We start from the raw sequence: 24868 nt of genomic DNA, 5'->3' as shown, positions 1-24868 counted from the left end.
GACCTATATAGACAAATATCTTTCAGGGGGTATATTACTCACAAGGAACTCCTTGTTTGGAATTTCACACAGTTCCGTTGAAAAATGTGGCTAAATATATCGGGGGGATATGGGGGCTATACGATATCGTAGACCTATTTAGACAATTCTCTTTCAGCGGTAAAGTGCTCAAAAAGAACTCCTTGTGGAGAATTTCAGACAACTCCCTTTAAAAAATGTGGCTAAAATCATCAAAATACCGAATATCGGAGGGTACCATTATATGAGGGCTATACGACATCGTGGGCCGGTATAGCCCATCTTCGAACATGACCCGCCTGCAGACAAAATATAGATCTGTGTAAAATTTTAGCTTCCTATCTTAATTCGTTTTGACTGTAGTGTGATTACAACAGACGGACGGACGAACAGGGCTAAATCGTCTTAGAATTTTACGCTGATCAAGAATATATATACTTTGGTGGGCCTAAAATTATTATTTCGATGAGTTACAAACGGAATGACGAACTGAATATACCCTCCATACTATGAATGGTGGAGGGTACAAAAATGTAAAAATTATGACGTTTGACTTTGTTACAGTTTTTTATCTCACCCTGTATGCGGTATAGGGTATTCCTTGGAAATGTTCTGATTGTCTTTCGAAATCTTTTTTTGTTCAAGCCATTGATATTGGTTTATTGGGTAAAATATTAAAAATCGTCAGACAATAAGTTTGGCTGACTTACAACTGCCCTTCAACAAACCGCCAAATTTCTATAAGTGATTTATTTGCCTTTTTCTTTTAGCTGTAGGCCTTAACATTGACCCTTTTTTCGGAATTAAAACAAATCAATTTTATTGAATATCATTTAAAACGACACCAACAAACAACAATAAAAATAGGTTAATAAACTCACAATCGTTTTATTAATTAAATATGCATGTCTGATCTGATCATCATTTGGGTTAGTTTTCAGTCGGCAACAAACAAAAAAAAAAAAAAGACAATGTTTTGATTTGGGCTCGATTGTGTGGATTTTAAACATTTTGAATATTTGTCGTTTAACAAAACCTGACGTTTTTATTGGAAAATAATAGCTCCGACTATTTGTGAGATATTCGATCAATGTTTTTTTTTTCAAATATTTAGTTATCAATTGTTGTTTTAAAATGTCAGTAGGTCTGAATCAATGCATTAAACAATTGATGTTGTTTTTAGTTTGTGTAGTAATAAAATAAATAATTTATTAAGATATATTGAATTAATAAATGCTTAAGTTTTATTTGGAAAAGTAACAAATGAAAAAGCTGTAAGTTTGGCCGGGACGGTTATTGGCAAATTTTCAAAAAAAAAAAAAAACAAACACCGTTAAAAATTCTGTTAAAATCTTAAAAATACCTGATGTAGCCGTTATATAAGGATCTATACGACGACGATGACCTGCATAGGCAACTTTTGTCATAAACCATTACAATATTCAAATGCGAAATTTGAATTTAAAAAAAATCGGTAAATGATGCATGTAAAATCCTCAAAAAAAAAAAAAAAAATGGGGCGATACCAAACGTGGGAAAATTTTTTTTCATAGGCTGAGTATCTATTGCGAACTTCAAATACGAAATTTGAAAAAATTCGGGTGAATAATTTCGCTAAAATCATCAAAATACCGAATATCGGGGGGTACCGTTATATAGGGGCTATATGAAGACGTGGACCTGCACAACCAATTTTCTGTCATAGGCTGTAGTATCCATTACGAACTTCAATATTCACATGCGAAACTTAAAAAAAAAATTCGGTAAATAATCTAGATTAAATCATCAAAATACCGAATATAGGGAGGTACCATTATATGGGGGCTATACCACAAAGGTGAACCTGCACAGAAAATTTTCTGTCATAGACTGAGTAGCCATTACGAACTTCAAATACGAAACAATTCCGGTGAATAATGTTGCTAAAATCATCAAAATACTGAATATCGGGAGGTACTGTTATATGGGGGCTATACGAAGACGTGGACCTACATGGCCCATTTTCTGTCTTAGGCTGCAGACAATTTTCTGTCATAGACTGAGTATCCATTACGAACTTCAAATACGAAACAATTCCGGTGAATAATGTCGCTAAAATCATCAAAATACAGAATATCAGGAGGTACTGTTGTATGGGGGCTATACGAAGACGTGGACCTGTACAAACAATTTTCTGTCGTAGGCTGTATTATTCACTTCGAACTTCAAATACTAAATTTGAAACAATTCGGGTGAATAATATCGCTAAAATCATAAAAATACCGAATATCGGGAGGTACCGTTATATGGGGGCTATACCAAAACGTGGTCCTGGTACATGGCCCATTTTCAATACCAAAAGTCCTGCAGACATCAATACAAATTTGAGTAAAATTTTATCAATCTATTCATTTCGTTCGGAAGCTAGAGTGATTTCCACAGACGGATGGACATCGCTTAATCAACATGGAATTTTATGCTGATCCAGAATATACAGAGTGAGATAAAAAACTTGAAACAAAGTCAAACGCCATAATTTTTAGATTTTTTTTAAATTTAATTTAATGAAAGCAAAAAATGTCGGAAATAGCATCAAATTTTAGAATAAGTTTAGATTTGTTCGAATTGGTCACCTTTGGCACGAATTATGGCCTTCAAACGGCCAATGAAACCGTCACACGCTGTCCGAATGTTGTTCTACGGCATTTTGGTCCATTCCCGGCGAAGCGCTTGCCTGAGGTGATCGACACTTTGGTATTTTTTAGTGCCAATCTTGCTTTCCAAAATACTCCAGACACAATAGTCCAACGGATTGGCATCCGGAGATTTTGTGGCCATTGTGCGCTGGAAATGAAACGAGGAACCTCATTTTGTAACCATTCTGGGGTGTCGCGTGCTGAGTGCGATGCTGATGAGTCCTATAGGAATGTCCAAGGTTTGCGGCCAAAATATTTGCTTGCCCAAGGCTTTAATACACCCTCTAGAATATTTTCGCGATAATCTTCGGCATTTATTCTGCTGCCACGGTCGATTAATATGAGCGGAGAGCGACAATCGGCTGTTATGGCTGCCCACACCATCACCATGGCCGGCGCTTGAGTTTTGGTGGCCCACCGGAGGTGCACATTTCAGCTGACCTCTTTGGCAAGTAAACACGATCATTTTGTTTGTTTGCAAACTGCCGGACAAAGAATGTTTTCTCATGGGAGAAACCCAAATTTGGCAGTTCACCACTTTCGGCCAAGCAAAGCAAATCTTTAACTCTTTTGAGTCTATTTTCTTCCTGTTGCGGTGTATGTTCTTGCCTTCAATGGCTTTACCCCGAGTTATAAACGGGATGACAATTTTAATATACAATCCATTTAATGGTGAGGGGTATAAAAATAATCATAATTTTTGCTATCAAGGAAAAATGTTTTGAGTTTATGTTAGTGTATGTGCGACAATTTGGAGCTCTGGATTCAAAAGACGGCTGAAATATGTGTGTATTATTTGCAGGACTATTTACAGGTTAATTTTGAATTTAAGTCAATTACGATTTTTAGTAACATTTTATAATTATTTGTATTCAAAGATTAGATTCGAACAAAATTCAATTAACGTCGCTCAAAGTCCAACCAAACTCCACCCGCGTGCAGGGCCAGGAAACTTTTTGGATCCAATTTAAATTCTTTTCGAGTTTTTGCATTCAGTTTGATGTGAAATGTCTTCGCCAGGGACGAAATTGCCGCTTTACACTGGATCAAAGCAAAACGCATACCTGTAAGTTCTCCGGAGGTTTTATGAAATACAATTTATGAAATACAATTTTAAATGTAAATTTTTATAACTCACCCAAACAGGTACGAGGTCCGTCGCCAAAGCCCAAAAAGATTCCATGATCTCTAAACCGCTTTACACCGCCATTTTCAATTAGAAATCTTTCGGGTTTAAATTTATATGGTTCAGCATAATATTCTTCGTCATGATGAAGCGCATAAATGGGAATTATTATCGAATCGCCCTTCTGAAGGGAGAGAATACTACCGTCTTTATTACGAAATTGATAAGGTTTCGTACAACATTTTGTGGACCATAAGCCGGGTGGATAAATCCGAAGAGATTCTGAAAAGTATAAGTTTTAATCAGAAGATATCCTGTAGAACAGCTTTTATTTGTTGGGATACCGAATTTATTTTGAGAACAAGTACAAAAAGCTGTATATTCGGCCGGGCCGAACTTTGAATACCCTCCACCATTTGGAACGAATTTGGCAATTCTCAAAAACATTAAAATCCGTTAAAAATTCTGTTAAAATCTTAAAAATACCGAATGTAGCTGTTATATTAGGACGTGGATCTGCATAGACAACTTTTGTCATAAACCATTAAAATATTCAAATGCGAAGCTTGAATAAAGAATTCGGTGAATAATGTAGCTAAAATCGTCAAAATACTGAATATCGGGAGGTACTGTTATATGGGGACTATACGAAGACGTGTACCTACACAGACAATTTTCTGTCTTAGGCTGTAGTAGCCTCCTCAAAATACCGGGAGGTACCGTTTTATGTGGGCTATACCAAATCGTGAACCTACATGGCCCATTTTCAATATCAAAAGTCCTGCAGGCATAATATTCATTTGAGTAAAATTTTATCAATCTACTTCAATTAGTTCGGAAGCTAGAGTGATTTCCACAGACGACAGATGGATAGACGGACAAGTGGCTATCGTTAGAGCACTTCAGCATTTAAATGTGAATAAATCATTTGTGTCTCGTACCATCGCTCGTTACCGTGATACTGGTAGCGTAGCCCGACGTCAAGGAAGTGGACGGAAGAAAACAGCAACATCAGCAGAAATGGTTTGAAAAGTAAAGAAGCGACTTGAACGAAACTCGCTTCGAAACATGGCTCGTGAACTGAACATATCGCATTATTCTATTCGGCAAATACTGAAAAATGACCTCGGGGTAAAGCCATTGAAATTCCAAAAAGTGCAAGAACTTACACCGCATCAGAAGGAAAATAGACTCTAAAGAGTTGCTTCGCTGGGTCGAAAGAATTTGGTATTTTCCGATGAGAAAACCTTCGTTGTCCAGCGGTTTGTAAACAAACAAAATGATCGTGTTTACTTGCCAAAGAGGTCAGCTGAAAATGTGCATGTTTGGTTGGCCACCAGAACTCAAGCGCCGGCCATTGTGATGGTGTGGGCCGCCATAACAGCCGATTGTCGTTCTCCGATCGTGACATCAGAATAAATACCGAATATTGTCGCGAAAATATTCTGGAAGGTGTATAAAAGCCTTGGGCATGCAAACATTTTGGCCACACATCTTGGAGATTCCATCAGGAGATTACATCGCACTCAGCACGCGCCACCTAAGAATAGTTACGAGATGAGGTTCCTCGCTTCATTTCCAGTGCACAATGGCCAGCAAAATCTCCTGATACCAATCCGTTGGACTATTGTGTCTGGAGTATTTTGGAAAGCAAGGTTGGCACTAAAAAACACCAAAGTGTCGATAACCTCAAGCAAGCGCTACGCCGGGAATGGGTCAAAATACCGCCGAGCAACATTTGGGCAGTGTCTGACCGTTTCATTGGCCGTTTGAAGGCCATAATTCGTGCCAAAGGCGACCAATTCGAACAAATCTAAACTTATTCTAAAATTTGATGCTATTTCCGATTTTTTTTGGATTTAAAAAAATGTAAAAATTATGTCGTTTGACTTTGTTGCAGTTTTTTTTATCTCACCCTGTATGTCTTCAGCCAATTTCGTATTAATTGTGCACCAAATGACCAATATCAGTCCAAATGAATAAATTGTGGGCACTTCCGACCGAATTAAGTCTAGAAGCAAGTACATCGAATCGAGTTAAAGTCCCTAAAATGCGTAATGTACACTCCACAACAATAACATTTGGTAGAAATACCTATACCAATATTGTCAACCTAAACTTATTTCTTATATAAAAATTTTTGGCTTTAAAGTTACCGATTTTTGTCGGTAACTACAGATATCAGATACAGAAAATACCTCTGTTAAATTTTATCGAGTTCGGATCAGATTTCGATATAGCTCCCATATATATCTTTATCCGATATCTGGTTTATTGCACACCAATTGGCTAATATCAGCCCAAATGGTCTGAATTTCGGCACTTCCGACGGAATTTAGCCCAGAGTAGTTATTTCAAATTTTGATGAAATTCCGTTCATATATATGTCTCATCCGATTTGGTGTTAGAGTCCTCCACATGCGTAATATGCACTGCTTGGTGCCATCACATTTATTAGGATTAGAAGTGACGCAGAAGTTGTATCTTAGAGAGGATGTGAGTAACTCACTTGCAAATTCTTTCAGGGTATCGATAAATTTAACAAGTAAAAAAGTTGTAAGTTCGGCCGGGTTTGGCAATTTCCAAAAAAAAAAAAATAATAATAAATAAAATCCGTTAAAAAAATCTGTTAAAATCTTAAAAATACCGAATGCCTATACGACGACTTGGACCTGCATAGGCAACTTTTGTCATAAGTTATTACAATATTTAAATGCGAAACTTGAAGAAAAATCTGTTTATAATGTAGCTAAAACTATCAAAATACCGAATATAGGGGGCACTGCTATATGGGGGCTATACGAAGACGTTGACCCAGACAATTTTCTAACATGGGCTGAGATATCCATTACGAACTGTACATGCGAAATTTGAAACAATCCCGGTAAATAATGTCGCTAAAATCATCAAAATACCGAATATCGGGGGGTACGGTATATGGAGGCTATACGAAGACGTGGACCTGCACAGACAATTTTCTGGGATAGGCTGTAGTATCCATTACGAACTTCAAATACAAAATGTGAAATAATTCCGGTGAATAATGTCGCTAAAATCATCAAAATATCGAATATCGGTAGGTACCGTTACATGAGGGCTATATGATAACTTGGACCTACATGGCCCATTTACGAACTTAACCTGCCTACTGGCAAAATATACATGTGTGCAAAATTTTAGCCTTCTATCTCAATTTGTTCGAAAGATAGCGTGATTACAACAGACAGACGGACAGACAGACACACAGACAGGCACACGGACATGGCTAAATCGTCTTAGAATTTTACGCTGATCAAGAATATATATACTTTGTTGGGTCTGAAATGAGTATTTCGAGGAGTTACAAACGGAATGACAAAATTAATATACCCTCCATAGTATGGTGGAGGGTATAAAAATGGATTGCAATTTTGTGTTCTAGGTCCAAAGTGAGTGGAGAACTATCCCGAAAAGATATATCTATTTGTATACCCTCCACCTTGGGTATATTGACTTTGTCCTTCCGTTTGTAACATCCTTAAATATTCGTCGTAGACCCCATAAAATATATATATTCATAATCCGCATAAAATTCTAAGTCGATTTAACGATGTCCGTCTGTCTGTTGAAATCACGATACAGCCCACATTATTTGACGTAGAGCGCCAAAATTTAGCAGAGCAATTTGTATTGTGTCTAGGATGGTTGGTATTAAAAATGAGATATATCGGTCCACGTTTTGGTATAGTCCCCATGTAACGGTACCTTCCGATATTCGGTATTTTGATTATTTTTGCCACATTTTTTCACGGATTTGTCTAAAAATTGGTATTTGTTGGTCATAATGGGTTCCAGCTCCGGTAGCGAAACATTGCATGTATGGGTCCACGATTTGTTATAGCCCCCATATAACGATACCCCCCGATATTAGGTATTTTTATTGTTTTTGTCACATTTTTTCACTGATTTGTCTAAAAATTGGTATTTGTAGGTCATAATGGGTCCCTGTACGTGTGGCGAAACATTGTATGTATAGGTCCACGTTTTTGTATAGTCCCCATGTAACGGTACCTCCCGATATTCGGTATTTTGATGGTTATTGCCACATTTTTTCACGGATTTGTCTGAAAATTGGTATTTGTAGGTCATAACGGGTCCCTGTACGTGTGGCGAAACATTGTATGTATAGGTCCACGTTTTGGTATAGTCCCCATATAACGGTACCTCCCAATATTCGGTATTTTGATGATTTTTGACACATTTTTTCACGAATTTCTCTGAAAATTGGTATATGTAGGTCATAATGGGTTCTAGCTCCGTTGGCGAAACATTGCATGTGTAGGTCCACGATTTGGTATAGCCCCCATATAATGCTACCTCCCGATATTCAGCATTTTAATGGTTTTTGCCACGTTTCTTCTAATGTTTCCTTTACCATAAGGTGGAGGGTATTAAAAGTTTGGCCCGGCCGAACTTAATGTTTTTTTACTTGTTAAAGGTACCCTTACATAACGGTATTTCCAAATTTTTGGAATTTTGAAATCAACCACTTTTGCTATATACCTTTTTGGGAAGGATAGTAAAAAGTCAAGCGGTCAAGTCGTACCGAACGTATTTTTACTGATTTTACTTACCATGAATGCATGCGTCCAAATATGGCATTTCATTTAATGTTGTAAAAGGTAAATCACCCTTATTGTCGGCAGATCGACAAACTTCTTGAAATAATTTGTCCTGGCACAGGGGTTCCAAAGCTAACTGCAATTGTAGAAAAAAAAAAAAACAAAAATTATATTTTTTTCAAAATTCCAACTCCTTCCACAACTTACCATAAGCAAACAATGACTTATTACAGTTGCCGTTGTATCCAGACCATCTATTAAAAATGTCATTGTATGCGAATATACATCCAGATTGCTGAGATTTTCTATTTCTTTTGCCTTTATCAAATGATCCAGAATATCATTTCTGGCAAAATGTTCGGAGGCGCGATATTTATAAGCACGCTCCATGAGATCTATGAAAAAATTCTCACAATCTTTGGGAAAGAATTTCATTCGGTAATATTTTAAAATCTCCGGTGCCAAACCGGCAAGTAGAGTAAAAATTGTAAAAGCAACATTTTCGGAGGCAAACTTATTAACATTTTCCGAAATTGGTAGGCGGCTAGGGGTGAAACTGTTTGCTTTTATACCCAAAACACAGCTACTTAGGCTTTCCGATGTAAAGCGCAAAGCTAGCTATGATATATGAACATATATATTTTGATGACAACAGTCCTGAATATTATTTGAGATGATACATACGTCTTTTCCATTGATCCCCAGGCAACCATATTCAATAATAAATTTAGCCATTTCTCGACATATCTCCGGAATATCTTGATAGGACTGCTTTATACGAGAGCTGGTTAACGCTGGTGTTACAAAGGAACGCTGCAAAATCCATTCTTTGCCGCTCAATATGAAGGGGTTCTTGGCTATCAGTGGGTCCTTTGATGTGTCTATCTGAAAAGAAATAAATTAAGTTAGGAATTTAAGAAATGACAGAACATCTTCTTTATCAGAAATATCAATAATATGCAATGCGACTCTTTATTGAAATATAGGATGAGATAATAAACTAAACTATAACAAAGTCAAACGCCATAATTTTTAAATTTATTTTATTTTATTTTTTTTTTTTTTTGAAATTAAAGCAAACAAGTAAACGAACATTAAGTTCGGCCGGGCCAAACTTTTAATACCCTCCACCTTACGTTAAATTAAACATTAGAGCCCATTATAACCCACATATACCAATTTTTAGACATATTCATGGGAAAATGTGCCAAAAATCATCAAAATTTCGAATATCGGGAAATACGGCTATATGAGGCTATACAAAAACCCGGAACTATATATACAGTGTTTCGCCAAAAGAGCTAGAACCCATTAAGACCAACAAATACCAATTTCTAGACAAATCCGTGAATAAATGTGGCAAAAACCATTAAAATGCCGAATATCGGGAGGTACCAATATATATGGGGGCTATACCAAATCGTGGACCTATACATGCAATGTTTCGCCAAAAGGAACTAGCACCCATTATTACCTACAAATGCCAATTTTCAGACAAATCTGTGAAAAAAATGTGGCAAAAATCAACAAAATACCGAATATCGGGAGGTACCGTTGAACCGATATATCTCATTTTCAATACCAACCATCCTAGATCCAATACAAATTGCTGTGCTAAGTTTTGGCGCTCTACGTCAAATAATGTGGGCTGTATCGTGATTTCAACAGACAGACAGACGGACGGACACCGTTAAATCGACTTAGAATTTTATGCTGATTATGAATATATAAACTTTATGGGGTCTACGACGAATATTTAAGGATGTTACAAACGGAATGACAAAGTTAATATACCCTCCTTTCCAAGGTGGAGGGTATAAAAATGTCGGAAATAGCATTAAATTTTAGAATAAGTCTACATTTGTCCGAATTGGTCACCTTTGGCTCGAATTATATCCTTCAAACGGCCAATGAAACCGTCACACGCTGCCCGAATGTTGCTCTGCGGTATTTTGGCCCATTGCCGGCGAAGCGCTTGTTTGAGGTGATCGCCATTTTGGCATATTTTAGTGCCAACCCTGCTTTCCAAAATACTCCAGACACAATAGTCCAACGGATTGGTATTCGAAGATTTTGGTGGCCATTGTGCGCTATTCTGATGCCACGGTCGATTAATACGAGTGGAGAGCGACCAACGCCTGTTATGCCGGCCCACACCATCACCATGGCCGGCGCTTGAGTTCTGGTGGCCAACCGAAGGTGCACGTTTTCAGCTGACCTATTTGGCAAGTAAACACGATCATATTGTTTGTTTACAAACCTCTGGGCAACGAATATTTTCACATCGGAGAAAACCAAATTCGGCAGTTCACCACTTTCGGGCAAGCGAAGCAACTCTTTAGCTCTTCTGAGTCTTGTTTCTTTATGTTGCGGTGTAAGTTCTTTCACTTTCAACGGCCCGAGCTAATTTTTCAATATTTGCCGAATGGAATATTGCGATATGTTCAGCTCACGAGCCATTTTTCGGCCACTGCGACACGGGTTTCGATCAAGTAGCTTCTTTACTTTTCGAAGCATTTCTGCTGATGTTGCTGTTTTCTTCCGTCCACTTCCTTGACGTCGGGATACGCTACCAGCATCACGGTAACGAGCGATGGTACAAGACAGAAAAGATTTATTAACATTTAAATGCTGGATAACGATAGCCACTTGCGGTTTTCTAGCCAAATATAAATAAATCACACTATCACGCTTAAATTCCATCACGAATAACTTTTTTCTGGAAAATTCTCGCCAAAATGCTTTTATACGCTTGTAAACAATGTAATGATCTGTCACTGAAATAATTTTAACACCTGTCAGACGAGTAGCCTAGAAATGACAGCAGTCTGATGTTGGTTGCAGTTTTTTTTATCTCACCCTGTATATTAGTTCCTTATGAAACTAAATTATAACTCCTCTAAAGCAAAAGGTTGATACGTGGTACCATCTACTTCAAATAAATTCCCCCCATCAATTATTTTGTTACGTGAGCTCTACTAATTATGCATAGTTTTGTACTGTATCATGTAGTCAGCCCCGCCCGACTTTTAACTTTTCCTTACTGGTATTTTATTGGAAAAGGAAACCTCTGGCCGAGGTGACCGGTGAAAAAAAATGTTATAATGAAGAATGTTTCATTTGGATGACGGAATTCTTCATTTGTTACTCAGAAATTACATTTGATATTCAGAATATATAATTTGAAATTTAAAAGAAACTGTTTTGGAAATGTGCCGACATTAATAGTCATCAAATCTAAAATGCCAACCTCATTGTATTTACCTCCAACTGGACAAAATATTTACCACTGTTTTCAAATATATATCTTACAGATTGCTATAGACATTTGTTTTATTTAAAAAAAATATTTGGAATTATTTCAATTGAAGTTTTTTTAAATTTAAATTGATTATCTGAATTTTAAATGAAATTTCTGAACTTAAATAACATTATATCGAATTTTCCGAATTTTTTTATTGGTATTTTCCAAAGTTTTTGAAAATGCTTAGTGTTAAGTTATAAATAGGTATTTAAGCCTCCTCGAACAACTCAATATTTGTACGTACTTCGATGTAGCACCCATTAAATTATCACACCGTTTAATGTATTTTTAAACTTTGTAAAGCTAATTTGTACTATCGTTTTCTTTCAAATAAATTGTAGCTTGGGATTTCTGGTTGGCATTGGCAAGAACATTCTTCACCTTCTTATTTCAGTATACTGCATTAACGAGGGGTTAAAATATTCCTTCTAATCAAGCAAAACACTTATATTCAATAAAAATTTAACAATAAATATAAAAAAAAATATTTATAAAATTATATCCTGATCACGCAAATATTTCAATATATTCACAACTATAAAATAAATAATAAAACAATTGAAATAAAGTAACAGCCATGCTAAACGCAAAACGCTTATCCAATTATTTGTTACTCACCAATTTGCCTACATCATTATCGTCGAAATGCTTGAATGCCGTAACGAAAATTTCATGCACAATTTGTGGATCGGTAATCAGCAGAGTTGGCGTGCGCATCAAATAGGTTCCCACGTAGTTTTGAGACGTTTTGTAAAATCTAAAACACCAAACAAAAAAGGTATCCAGTGATGATATTATTAGGCGAATAAAATTAAGCACTCAATTGTAACAAATTCAATTGGACATTAATACAGATATCCAGATTCATTTGTTTGTTTATCAACACCTATCACACACATAGCTGCCACTCAACTTGTAAATATCTTGCAAATCATCACCAAAATGCTGACGACGTAACAACAGATTTGGATATGAGCCGAGCAGAGGGTAGGGTTTCGGACCGCATACATTTCTCTTTTGCCAATGATCGTAGTTCCAAATGAGAAAGTAATAAATGAGAGTGCCTAACACTAAGAGAGCTATTAAGAGATAGTATAACATTTTTATGGATCGTATTCTGATATTCTGGTAATAGATGTTCTTCCGTTACTGCGGCTTTGAACAGGGTTTTGCAGTAACTGTTTAGTTTTAGTGTTTGCATGCACTTTCCTATATTAAATGAAAATAAACCTGGCTATGAATACCCTACATTTGGTAATATGTGAATGAACGAAGAAGCTTCATAATTAGTAAACCAGTAAAGAATGTCCTAAAGTCGGGCGGGGCCGACTTTTTGATACCCTACACCACTTTGATAATTTAGTAGAGCTCCACATAACAATTAAAAGTTTTTATGGGAGAATTCAATCATACACGCTATGATTATAATTATAAATTAAAGTTCAAAGGAGTAAATATACCGAAGCATTTGTGTCTTTTAAATTCGGACTTGTATTGCCCATTTGGTGAACAATTAATTTGAAATCGGAAGAAGATATATATGGGAGATTTATCCCAATCTGAACCGATCTCGATAAAATTTGGCAAAGATATTCCTGAGCTGTATTTGATATATTTCCCTGAATATCGTTGTTACGGAGTGCATATTACGGTTGTGGGTAACAAATATAACAAATCGGATGAATAATATATATGAAAGCTATAGCTATATCTGAACCGATCTTCACCAAATTTGACATACTAGCTTCTAGACTCAATTCGTTCGTAAGTGCCAAATTCCATCCCATTTGGACATATATTAGACGTTTGGTGCACAATAAAAAGTAAATCGGACGAAGTTATATATGGAAGCTATATCCAAATCTGAACCGATCTCGATAAAATTTAGCAAATGTATTTCTGAGCTGTATTTGATATATTTCCCCAAATATTGTTGTTGCAGAGTGCATATTACGGCGGCGGTGGACAAAAATAACAAATCGGATGAACAATATATATGGGAGCTATAGCTATATCTGAACCGATTTCGATCAAATTTGGCATACTTATTTTAAGGCCTAATTTGGTTGTATGTGCAATAAAAGGCAAATCGGACGAACATATATATGGGAGCTATATCTAAAATTTGACCGATTATTTCCAATTTCAATAGGGTTCGTTCTTGGGTCAAACAAATGATATGTGCAAAATTTCATCTCAATCGGATAATAGATGCATTTTGTTCACAAGAATACATGGACAAACGGACGGATTGACATGCATAAATCAACTCAGAAAGTGATTCTATGGATATCCTCAAATGTAACTATGGGTCTATCTCGCTTCCTTCTCCATGTTACAAACAAATGCACAAAGACATAATACCCTTACCACTATGTGGTGTAGGGTATAAAAATAATGTAATCATAACAAGTAAAAAAGGAGTAAGCTCGGCCGGGCCGAACTTTGAATACCCTCCACCATTTGGAATGAATTTGGAAATTTTCAAAAAAGATAACATTTGCCAAAAATTCTGTTAACATCTTAAAAATACCGAATATAGCTGTTATATTAGGGTCTGTACGACGTGAACCTACATAGGCATTGTTTGTCATAAGCCATTACCATATTCAAATTCGAAAGTTGAAATAAACAGTGAATAATGTACCTAAAATCATCAAAATATCGTATATAGGGAGGTACCGTTATATCGGAGCTTTACGAAGACCTGGACCTGCATAAATAATTTTCTGTCACATGATGTAGCTTCTATTACTAACTTCTAATACGACATCTCAAACAATTTCGGTGAGTATTGTATCTAAAATCGTTAAAATACCCAATATAGGGAGGTACTGGTATATGGGGGCTATACAAAGACCTGGACCTTCATAGACAATTTGCTGTCACAGACTGTAGTTCCCATTACAACCTCTAAATGCGTAATTTGAAACTACTACAGTGAATAATGACGTTAAAATCATCAAATTACCAAATCTTGGGAGGTACCGTTATATGGGGGCTATACGAAGACGTGGACCTGCACAGAAAGTTTTCTGTCTTAGGCTGTAGTATCCATTACGAACTTCAAATACCAAATTTGAAACAATTCCGGTAAATAATGTCGCTAAAATCATCAAAATACCGACTATCGGGAGGTACCGTTATATGGCGGCTATACGAAGACGTGGAGCTGCACACACAATTCTCTGTCTTAGGCTGTAGCATCCATTTATTACTTCAAATACCAAATTTAAAACAATAATACACATTTGAGTAAAATTTTATCAAACTACTTCATTTCGTTCGGAAGCTAGAGTGATTTCCACAGAAGAACAGACGGATAGACGGACGGACATTGCTAAAGCGACATAGAATTTTATGCTGATCAAGAATATATATACTTTTTGGGTCTAAAATGTATATTTATCGGTGTTACAAACGGAATGACAAACTTAATATACCCTCCATACTATGGTGGAGGGTGTAATGATGTAATCATAAAAATGTGAAAATGGGTCCACGATTAGGCGAAGTCCCCATACACAATACTCTCCGACTTAATGAAATTTAAGGATTTTAGGTACATTTTTCATTGAAATGGAGTTTGATACCTGATTTCCTCACAGAAAAAATGTTAATATGGATCCACAACTTGATATAGCACGCATGGAATCCTAACCCCGATTTTAATTCTTTGAAGGTGGTTTACCGTATTTTTGTACCCCCTGGTACCTCCCCCACAAAAGGTCGAAATTTAAAAAAAAAAATATTTTTCTGCACATAATCCGATTTTACTCCAACTTTGCAAATCCTAATAATTGCATCATTCCTAGGTCAGGTGTGAAAATGGGCAATATCAAGTACCTCCCCCACAGAGGGTAAACATTTTGAATAATTATAGCTTTTCTAAAATAAGATGTGAGAGTCCGATTATCAAGAGTCAAATTATACACATCAGAATATTTTTATTAACCCACGTTCTGGTGTGAAGATGGGATATATCGGTTCGAATATGTGCGAAATTCATAAAACGCAAAATTTACATAAATCCATTCAGACTTGGCAAATATCAATATTTAAATCAATACAAGATCTGTTATAAAAATGGTAGAGATCGGACCACAAAGGGTCAAAGTTTTGAATAACCAAAACGATCATACAATAAGCATCCGGTTCTCTTCATATTTCAAACATCTTATTATTTCTACTAACACAAGATCTGCTGTAAAGATGGGCTATATCGGTCCACTCCTTCGGTACCTCCACCACAAAAGAGTGTAAATTTTGAATATCCATGACTCTCATAAAACGCGAAATTAACATCCGGTTCCATTCAGACTTGGTACACCTCAATATTTCCATCAACACAAGATCTGTTATAGAAATGGTACAGATCGGACCATTTCATCTTGTACCTCTCCCATACAGGATTCAGGATTTTGAAAAAAAAAAAACGGCAAAAGAAATTAAAATAAGCATCCAACACTCTTCAAATTTCACACATACAAACATTTTTGGTAAACCAAGATCTGTTGCGGAAATGATATATATCTGCCAACCCTTTCTGGTACCTCAACCAAAAAGGGTCACAATTTTCAGTACTTTTATCTGTCATAAATTGGGACTTCTTTAAAATTTGCTGTATGTCAATTTGGGCATCGTAACATTACGTTTGGTTCATCCAGCAGCGCCAGTTCTGCTTACCAAAAGTGGCCCACTGGCACAATATATTACAACTACACCTTCATACCAAGAAGGGTGTGGTTCTTACCCATTTAAAGTTTGAGAATAGGTTAAGGTGAATATGAAATTTGTCGGAATTTATGATTTTAAATTTAAATTAAATTTAAATTAGATATAAATGTTCAATTTTCTTGTAATTTTGTAGATACCAATATTTTTATTTGAATAAGATAAAGTATGAAAATGGAATACTTCGGTCGACTATATCTGGTACCTCACGAACATTTCAACATTTTCCAATATAGTCCAAACTTGACACGTTACAATATTTATATCATATTTATTTAGGTCCGATACGAATTGGACAATATAGGCCCATTACTTCGGAACCTACTCCATAGAGGGTCAATACTTTGAATAATAATAACAGAAGCCAAAATATATTTAAATAATCGAACATTGGCTGAGGGTATATATCTGTCGGTAAAACCTACCGGTTCTTTTTAATTTGTTTTTGGAAAATGTTGAAACTTTGTGATAGAGGTACCAGAAAAGTAGACCGATTTATTCCATATTCACACTTCATATAATACTGATAAAAATATCGGAAATGGTAAATTTTAAGAAAATCGGACACATATTTCGAACTTAATGTATTATTAAACAAAATATTGATTTTTTGTGCGGAGGTTCTAAAAGAAGTGGATCGACAATGTTGAGATATTCCATCGCTAATGTTGGTGAAATTATTTACTTGTGCAACATTAAAATACACTTCGGCTAATTATTTTCCTTTTTGCAAAATTTAACATTATTCAAAAGTAGTGGGCCATTTCAAATATTATATGGCCCGTTCCAGAACTGCAAGATTGTAAACATTTTTACTACGATAACCAATTTTCCCTTTATGACATCATAAACAATTTTCAAAAATAGTATACCCTGGTACCACGATTTTACCTCTCTAAGTTTTACACCATCAAATTCAACAACAATTTTCAATCGATTTACCCGTTCAAGGTATTTCGGATTAAACATTTTCATTTGTTTTAGTTTACTTTAGGGTGTGACAAAAGTTTGCTTATCATTCTGGCGTTGGTAAGGTTGCGTGTTTCCATGTATTTATAGTTTGATAACGCTAGCACTTAATGACCCCTTTCACTTTAACACTCCGCAAGAAAAAAAAAACGTGATAAATCAATCGGAAATGACATATTAGCGAACTGAGCGAACTAAGGTCGGTCTGATTACTTTACCTGCAGGAATTGTCCAGCAACTGATTTCTGTGAGTGTTAGGCAGTTTGATTCTATTTGGCAAGAAAATTGTAGAATGTAAAGATACTGAAAAAATCTGCAAGCAATCATCTGATTTGAGTGCTCAGAAAAACAAAAAAAGGGAGAATTTCGGATTTTGCATGCTTGATCTCAGAAAAAAAATTAAAATACAGTAAGTTTGGCTGCGCCGAACTTTCAATACCCTCCACCATTTGAAACGAATTTGAAAATTAAAAAAAAATAATAATAAAAAATGGAATGGGGCTATAGGGAGGTACCGATATTTACGGGCTATACGAAGACCTGGACCTGCATAGACAATTCTCTGTCATAGGTTGTAGTATCTATTACGAACTTCAATCACCAACTTTGAAACAATTCCTGTTAAAAATGTCGCTAAAATCATCAAAATACCGAATATCGGGAGGTACCATTATATGGGGGCTATACAAAAACCTGGACCTGCATTGCCAATTTTCTGTCACAGGCTGTAGTACCCATTACGAAATTTTAAACAATTCCGGTGAACAATGTCGCTAAAATCATCAAAATACCAAATATAGGTAGGTGCTAATATTTAGGGGCTCTACGAAGACCTTCTTATTATCCGGTCTTAGGCTGTAGTATTCATTACGAACTTCAAACACCAAATTTGAAACACTTCCGGTGAATAATGTCGCTAAAATCATCAAAATACCGAGTATCAGGGGCTATATGAAGGCGTGGGCCTGCCCAGACAAATTCCTGTCATAGGCTGTAGTATCCGTTACGAACTTCAAATGCCAAATTTGAAACAATTCCGGTGAATAATGTCGCTTAAATCACCAAAATACCGAAAAAAGGGAGGTACCATTATATGGGGGCTATACCAAAATGTGAACCTACATTATCCATTTTCAACACCAAAAGTCCTGCAGACATAATATACATTTGAGTGAAATTGTATCATACTACTTCATTTCGTTCGGAAGCTAGAGTAATTTCCACAGACGTACAGACGGATAGACTGGCAGATGGACGGAAATCTCTAAATCGACAAAAACTCCGGATACTCAAAAAGTAAGTAGTACGACAAAAACTCTCTGTAATACAAATTATTACAAATTTGTGGGTTACCAGTAAGACCTACTACTGGCTTAATGCTGACTTTGCCACCAGTGCCACTGACCAAGTATAGACAAGGAGAGTATATTGAATATGTCGTTCCGATTGTAACACCTCTTTATATTCGTCGGGTATGAATGTATATAAAAATCAGTTAAACAGCAAATTTTATATTTTGCAGTGCGTGTGCAAAGATTCAATTTGATTGGAAAAACGATTTTATGACTCAGCCCTAAAGTATGCACCAATTTTCGAAGTTAGTTTCATATGACTTCTGTTGTTTCAGCTATTCAGCAACAATTATTTAAACCTAGACAATAACCAAATTCCAGACACAAAACAAAATTAAATAAGACATTTCCCGGTAAATGTTAATAACAGATGGCGCAGTGTTGTATTACGATATGATAAAAATTTCAGGATAAAACGTAAGATTAATAAGCTCACACGGATGTAAAAATAACGAAGCTCTTTAAATGTTTTAAAAAATCTACGACTTATATAACAGGAACGTCCTGAAAAAATATTTATACCCTACACCACATAGTGGTGAGGGTATTATGTCTTTGTGCATTTGTTTGTAACATGGAGAAGAAAACGATGTAGAGCCATAGTTACTTTTGAGGATCTCTATAGAATCACTTTCTGAGTCGATTTATGCATGTCAGTCCGTCCGTCCATGTATTCTTGTGAACAAAATACAGGTCGCATTTATTATCCGATTGAGATGCAATTTTCCAAACAATATTTGTTTGGCCCACAGACTATTAAATTGGCCCTATTAAAATTGAAGATTGATGATCGGATCAGATTTATATATAGCTCCCATATATCTTCAACCGATTTCGGGTTAATTGTGCACCAAATGACCAATATCAGTTCAAAAGTCCTGAATTTTGGCATATCCATCCGAATTCAGTCTTAAAGCAAGTTAATCACATTTGGAGAAAATCGGTTCATGGAAATGGAAAGAATTTTGACTCTTCCGACGGATTTCGGCCTAAAAGCAAGTGCTTCAAATTTTGGTTAGAATCGGTTAAGATATAGCTATTGATCCTTTATATACGTTTCATCCGATTTGGTGTTAAAGTCCCTCAAATGCGTAATATGCACTCCAAAACAATGATATTTGATACCGGGCAGTATCTGATGCCCGGTACCAAATATCATTGTTTTGGAGTGCATATTTCGCATTTGAGGGACGAAAATACCTCTGCCAAATTTTATTGAGATCCGTTCAGATTTTTATATATCTTCGATATGCATTCGATTTTACGGATATTTTTTCATATTCAACCGAATTTTACCTAGGTCCGGAATATATATTGCTGCTATAAATATTTTTTAATATATTCCTTATCGAATTCACATCATGCACTATAGCACTGTTGATTGGTTCATAGTTCGTGTGATCTACCTCACATAAATTCACAATATAAAATTTTTTGTTGCGGGAGCTCTACTAAATACTTATAGTGGCCTTACTGGCTTTTTTATACCTTCCACCATAGTATGGAGGGTATATTAAGTTTGTCATTCCGTTTGTAACACCTCGAAATATACATTTTAGACCCCAGCATAAAATTCTATGTCGATTTAGCGATGTCCGTCCATCTGTCTGTCTGTGGAAATCACTCTATCTTCCGAACGAATTTAAGTAGATTGATAAAATTTTACTCAAATGTATATCATGTCTGCAGGACTTTTGGTATAGAAAATGGGCCATGTTGTTCCAAGTTTTGGTTTAGCCCCCATATAACGGTACCTACCGATATTCGGTATTTTGATGATTTTAGCGACATTATTCACCGTATTTGTTTCAAATTGGGTATTTGAAGTTTGTAATGGATACTAAAGCCTAACCCAGAAAATTTGCTGTGCAGGTCCACGTTCCAAACTTACAGCTTTTTTATATAAAGAATATATTTTAAAAAATATTTTTGAAATGGAAGTTCTTGAAAAATATTCCTTGAGAAATATTTTTTAAATTTATATAGAACGGAATTCCCTGAAAGGTATTTAAAGCATGCATGACTTATGTATTACATTTCTATAAAGTTTATGGCATATATATATAGGAGGTATGTTTTTATAAAGTATTTGTAAAAATGTCAATGTTATAAAGCAAGAAAGTCCTTCGAATATATTTTTATTAGAATCCCCTATTTATACCTATCAGAAAAGTCTCTTAAAAATATTTTAAAACTTCATAAGTTTTGTATAGCAATGAAGTCCTTTAAAAATATTTTTAAAACATTTACGAATCTTGGCCCGGATGTTTCAAAATTTTTTTCAAATTAACTGTTATTGATATGACTATTTTAAAATATTAGATTTTTAACTCGATTTGTAATGGATATTTTGGATGATAAGTCCTTTAAAAATCTTCAATTTTTGTCATTGGAAAAATATTATAAATATTGATGATTGTTCTCTATAACTATATCTATAGACAATATTCACTACGAACTACCAAATTTACTTATCTCGGCACCTGGTTGAGAAAAAAAGTATGATTTTACTGGCAAATGTTTGTCAAAGTATTCACCGATATCATTTAAGTGTTCACACTTTACGATCTAAATTAGCTGATTAAATTGTTAATTGTTTATAATATTTATCTCAAGAGTTATAAAAATGAAATTTTAGACCAGTATTGCATGAGCCTTTTTGGCTTGGTTTCTTATGGGTTAGTACGGAGAATTTGATTAATTTAAGTACGTATGTACTATGTACAATAGAGAATAGAAGAGTGACAAATAACCACATCAACGCCCAGACAAAGCGGCTGGGGTTGAAATCTTGATATTTAGCATACAGGGTGAGATGAAAAAACTGCAACCAACGTCAGACTGCTGTCATTTCTAAGCCACTAGTCCGACAACTTTTTAAATTATTCCAGTGACAGCTCATTATATTGCGTACAAAAGCTTTTTGGTGAGAATTTTCCAGAAAAAAGTTATTCGTGATGGAATTCAAGCGTGATAGTGTGATTTCTTTATATTTGGCTGAGCACTCCAGCATTTAAATGTGAATAAATCTTTTGTGTCTCGTACCATCGCTCGTTCCCGTGAATCTGGTAGCGTAGCCCGACGTTAAGGAAGTGGACGGAAGAAAACAGCAACATCAGCAGAAATGGTTCGAAAAGTAAACAAGCGACTCGATCAAAACCCGCGTTGCAGTGGCCGAAAAAATGGCTCGTGAGCTGAACATATCGCAATATTCCATTCGGCAAATATTGAAAAATGGGCTCGGGGTAAAGCCATTGAAATTCTAAAAAGTGCAAGAACTTACACCGCATCAGAAGGAAAATAGACTCAAAAGAGCTAAAGAGTTGCTTCGCTTGGCCGAAAATGGTGAACTGCCGAATTTGGTTTTCTCCGATGAGAAAACATTCGTTGTCCAGCAGGTTGTAAACAAACAAAATTGCTAAAGACGTCAGCTGAAAATGTGCACCTTCGGTGGGCTAACAGAACTCAAGCGCCGGCCATGGTGATGGTTTGGGCCGCCATAACAGTCGATGGTCGCTCTCCGCTCGTATTAATCGACCGTGGCATCAGAGTAAATGCCGAATATTATCGCGAAAATATTCTGGAGGGTGCGCTCAAGGGGGCACGCAAACTTTTTGGCCACAGACCTTGGACATTTCAACAGGACTCAGCACCTTCGCACTCAGCACGCGCCACCCAAGAATGGTTACAAAATGAGGTTCCTCGCTTCATTTCCAGCGCACAATGGCCATAAAAATCTTCGGATACCAATCCGGTGGACTATTGAGTCTGGAGTATTTTGGAAAGCAAGGTCGGCACTAAAAAATACCAAAGTGTCGATCACCTCAAGCAAGCGCTTCGCCGGGAATGGCCTGTGATGGTTTCATTGGTCGTTTTAATGCCATAATTCGTGTCAAAAGTGACCAATTCGAACATATCTAAACTTATTCTAAAATTTGATGCTATTTCCGACATTTTTTGCTTTCATTCAATAAAATTAAAAAAAAAATGTAAAACTTTGACCTTGTTGCAGTTTTTTATTTCACCCTGTATTACGGCTGTGAAGGAGAAATTTAACAAATCAGATGAAGAATATATATGGGAGCTAAAGCTTTATCTGTATCGATTTCCACCAAAATCCATCCATTCTATTTGAGCTAAGATTACACATAAAGGGCAAATCGGGCGAAGATATATATGGTAGCTATAGAACAGTGTTTTCTTGTTTGTTCGGGATACCATAGTATTTTGCTGTTGCAAAATGGTCAGGCTTAATCCCTTTATTGTTGTTTTTATAAAAACAACGTTTGTTTATTAGTGGAGAACGATGGTAATGTTTACCAGGGGGTAAAGCAGGGAATACCTAGGTTTCAGAAAGAGCCACCAATCCTCATCAGTTCCCTTGTTTTTTCCCTTGTTTATTCTCCCAGAAGTTATTTTAAAAATAACTTCTATGACAAAAAACATTTTTTACCCAAGTGACGAGATTGTAAGCTCAATAGAAGAGGAATCAAAGAATTAAATAAAACTAAAATTAATTTGGAAAACCTTCTAAATCTTACAACCGCACTTATAAACATTTACATCTTTCTCCACTTTTTATGCTTTCGTTCTACCTGTAGGAAGTAACATGACCATGTAATTATGATTGGTGGCTCTTTCCGAAACCTAGGTATTCCCTGCCTTACCCCCTGGTAAACATTACCATCGTTCTCCACTAAATTTACAAGCAAATGCGTAAACACATATTACCCTGACCACAGTGTGGCGTAGGGTATAAATATGAAAGAAAAACACATTACATCTGATTTTGAAAATCCGATGCAGCTCCTTATCTACGACATAGTAAATAGAAAGCACTCATCCATGACACAATAAATAGGAAGTTATCACAGCTGATCATTAGATTAGCTGTCAAAATGCACAAAAAAAAAAAACAATTACAAAAGCAGATAAGTTCGGCCGGGCCGAACTATTAATACCCTCCACCATTTGGAAGGAAATTGAAAATTTTCAAAAAAAATTGCGAAAACTACCACTTAAATGAAAACCGTTATATGGGGACTATACGAAGACGTGAACCTACATACGAAATTTTTGCCATAGGCTGTAGAGCCCATTATGAACTTCAAATACGAAACTTGTTACAGTTACGGTGAATAATGTCGCAAAAATTGTGAAAATTCGGAGTATCAAGAGAAACTGTAATATGGAGGATATACGAAGATGTGCACATGCATACGATGTTTTTGCCATAAATTATTGTACCCCTTAAGCTCTTTCAATACGAAGTTTGAAACGAATCCGGTGAATAATGTTGCTGAAATCGTCAACATACCGAATATCGGGAGGTACCGTTTTATGGGGCTATACGAAGACGTGGACCTGCATATAAAAATTGTTGTCATAGGCTGTAGTATCCGTTACGAACTTCAAATACGAAATTCGAAATAACTCCGATAAATAATGTCGTTAAAATCATGATAATACTGAATATCGGGAGGTACCGTTATATGGAGGCTATTCGAAGATCTGAACCGGCATACAAAAATTTTTGCCATATGCTGTACTACCCATTTCCATTTCTACCATTTCTTTCAGTACGGAATTTGAAACAATTCCGGTGAATAATGTCGCTAAAATCATCAAAATACCGAATATCGGGAGGTACCGTTATATGGGGGCTATACGAATACATGGACCTGCCCATACAACTTTCTGTCTTAGGTTGTAGTATCTATTACAAACTTCAAATACCAAATTTGAAACAATTCCGGTAGATAATGTCGCTAAAATCACCAAAGTACCGATTATCGGGAGGTACAGTTATATGTGGGCTATACGAAGACGTGGACCTGCATAGACAATTTTCTGTCATAGGCTGTAGTATACATTACGAACTTCAAATACCAAATTTGAAACAATTCCGGTAAATAATGTCGTTAAAATCATCAAAATACCGAATATCGGGAGGTACCGTCATAAGTGGGCTATATGAAGACGTGGACCTGCCCATACAACTTTCTGTCTTAGGCTGTAGTATCTATTACAAACTTCAAATACCAAATTTGAAACTATTCCGGTAGATAATGTCGCTAAAAATATCAAAA

The 24868-nt window shown here is 35.9% G+C and overlaps 1 protein-coding gene across 2 annotated transcripts; it reads right to left on the bottom strand.

The window, feature by feature from the left end:
* Window positions 1-3433: 3433 nt before the first annotated feature.
* On the bottom strand, window positions 3434-12898 carry LOC101898011 (probable cytochrome P450 28d1). Of its 2 annotated transcripts, none has more exons than XM_059119159.1 (7): window positions 12618-12754; window positions 12343-12481; window positions 9105-9305; window positions 8628-9038; window positions 8433-8556; window positions 3832-4101; window positions 3434-3757 (listed from the first exon to the last, which is right to left on the bottom strand). In XM_059119159.1, exons 2-7 carry the CDS (start codon window positions 12439-12441, stop codon window positions 3594-3596), a joined length of 1269 nt encoding a protein of 422 aa, XP_058975142.1. In that variant the 5' UTR covers window positions 12442-12481; window positions 12618-12754; the 3' UTR covers window positions 3434-3593. The 2 variants fall into 2 exon arrangements, with proteins under 2 accessions (XP_058975142.1, XP_011291227.1); XM_011292925.3 differs by having other exon boundaries at window positions 3442-3757; window positions 12638-12898.
* Between the last annotated feature and the right edge of the window lie 11970 nt (window positions 12899-24868).

This window comes from Musca domestica, unplaced genomic scaffold (genome assembly GCF_030504385.1).
Source record: "Musca domestica strain aabys unplaced genomic scaffold, Musca_domestica.polishedcontigs.V.1.1 14, whole genome shotgun sequence".
NCBI classification, from domain to species: Eukaryota; Metazoa; Arthropoda; class Insecta; order Diptera; family Muscidae; genus Musca; species Musca domestica.
Note: the sequence above shows the minus strand (reverse complement) of the source record. Positions and strands in the feature narration are given on the sequence as shown.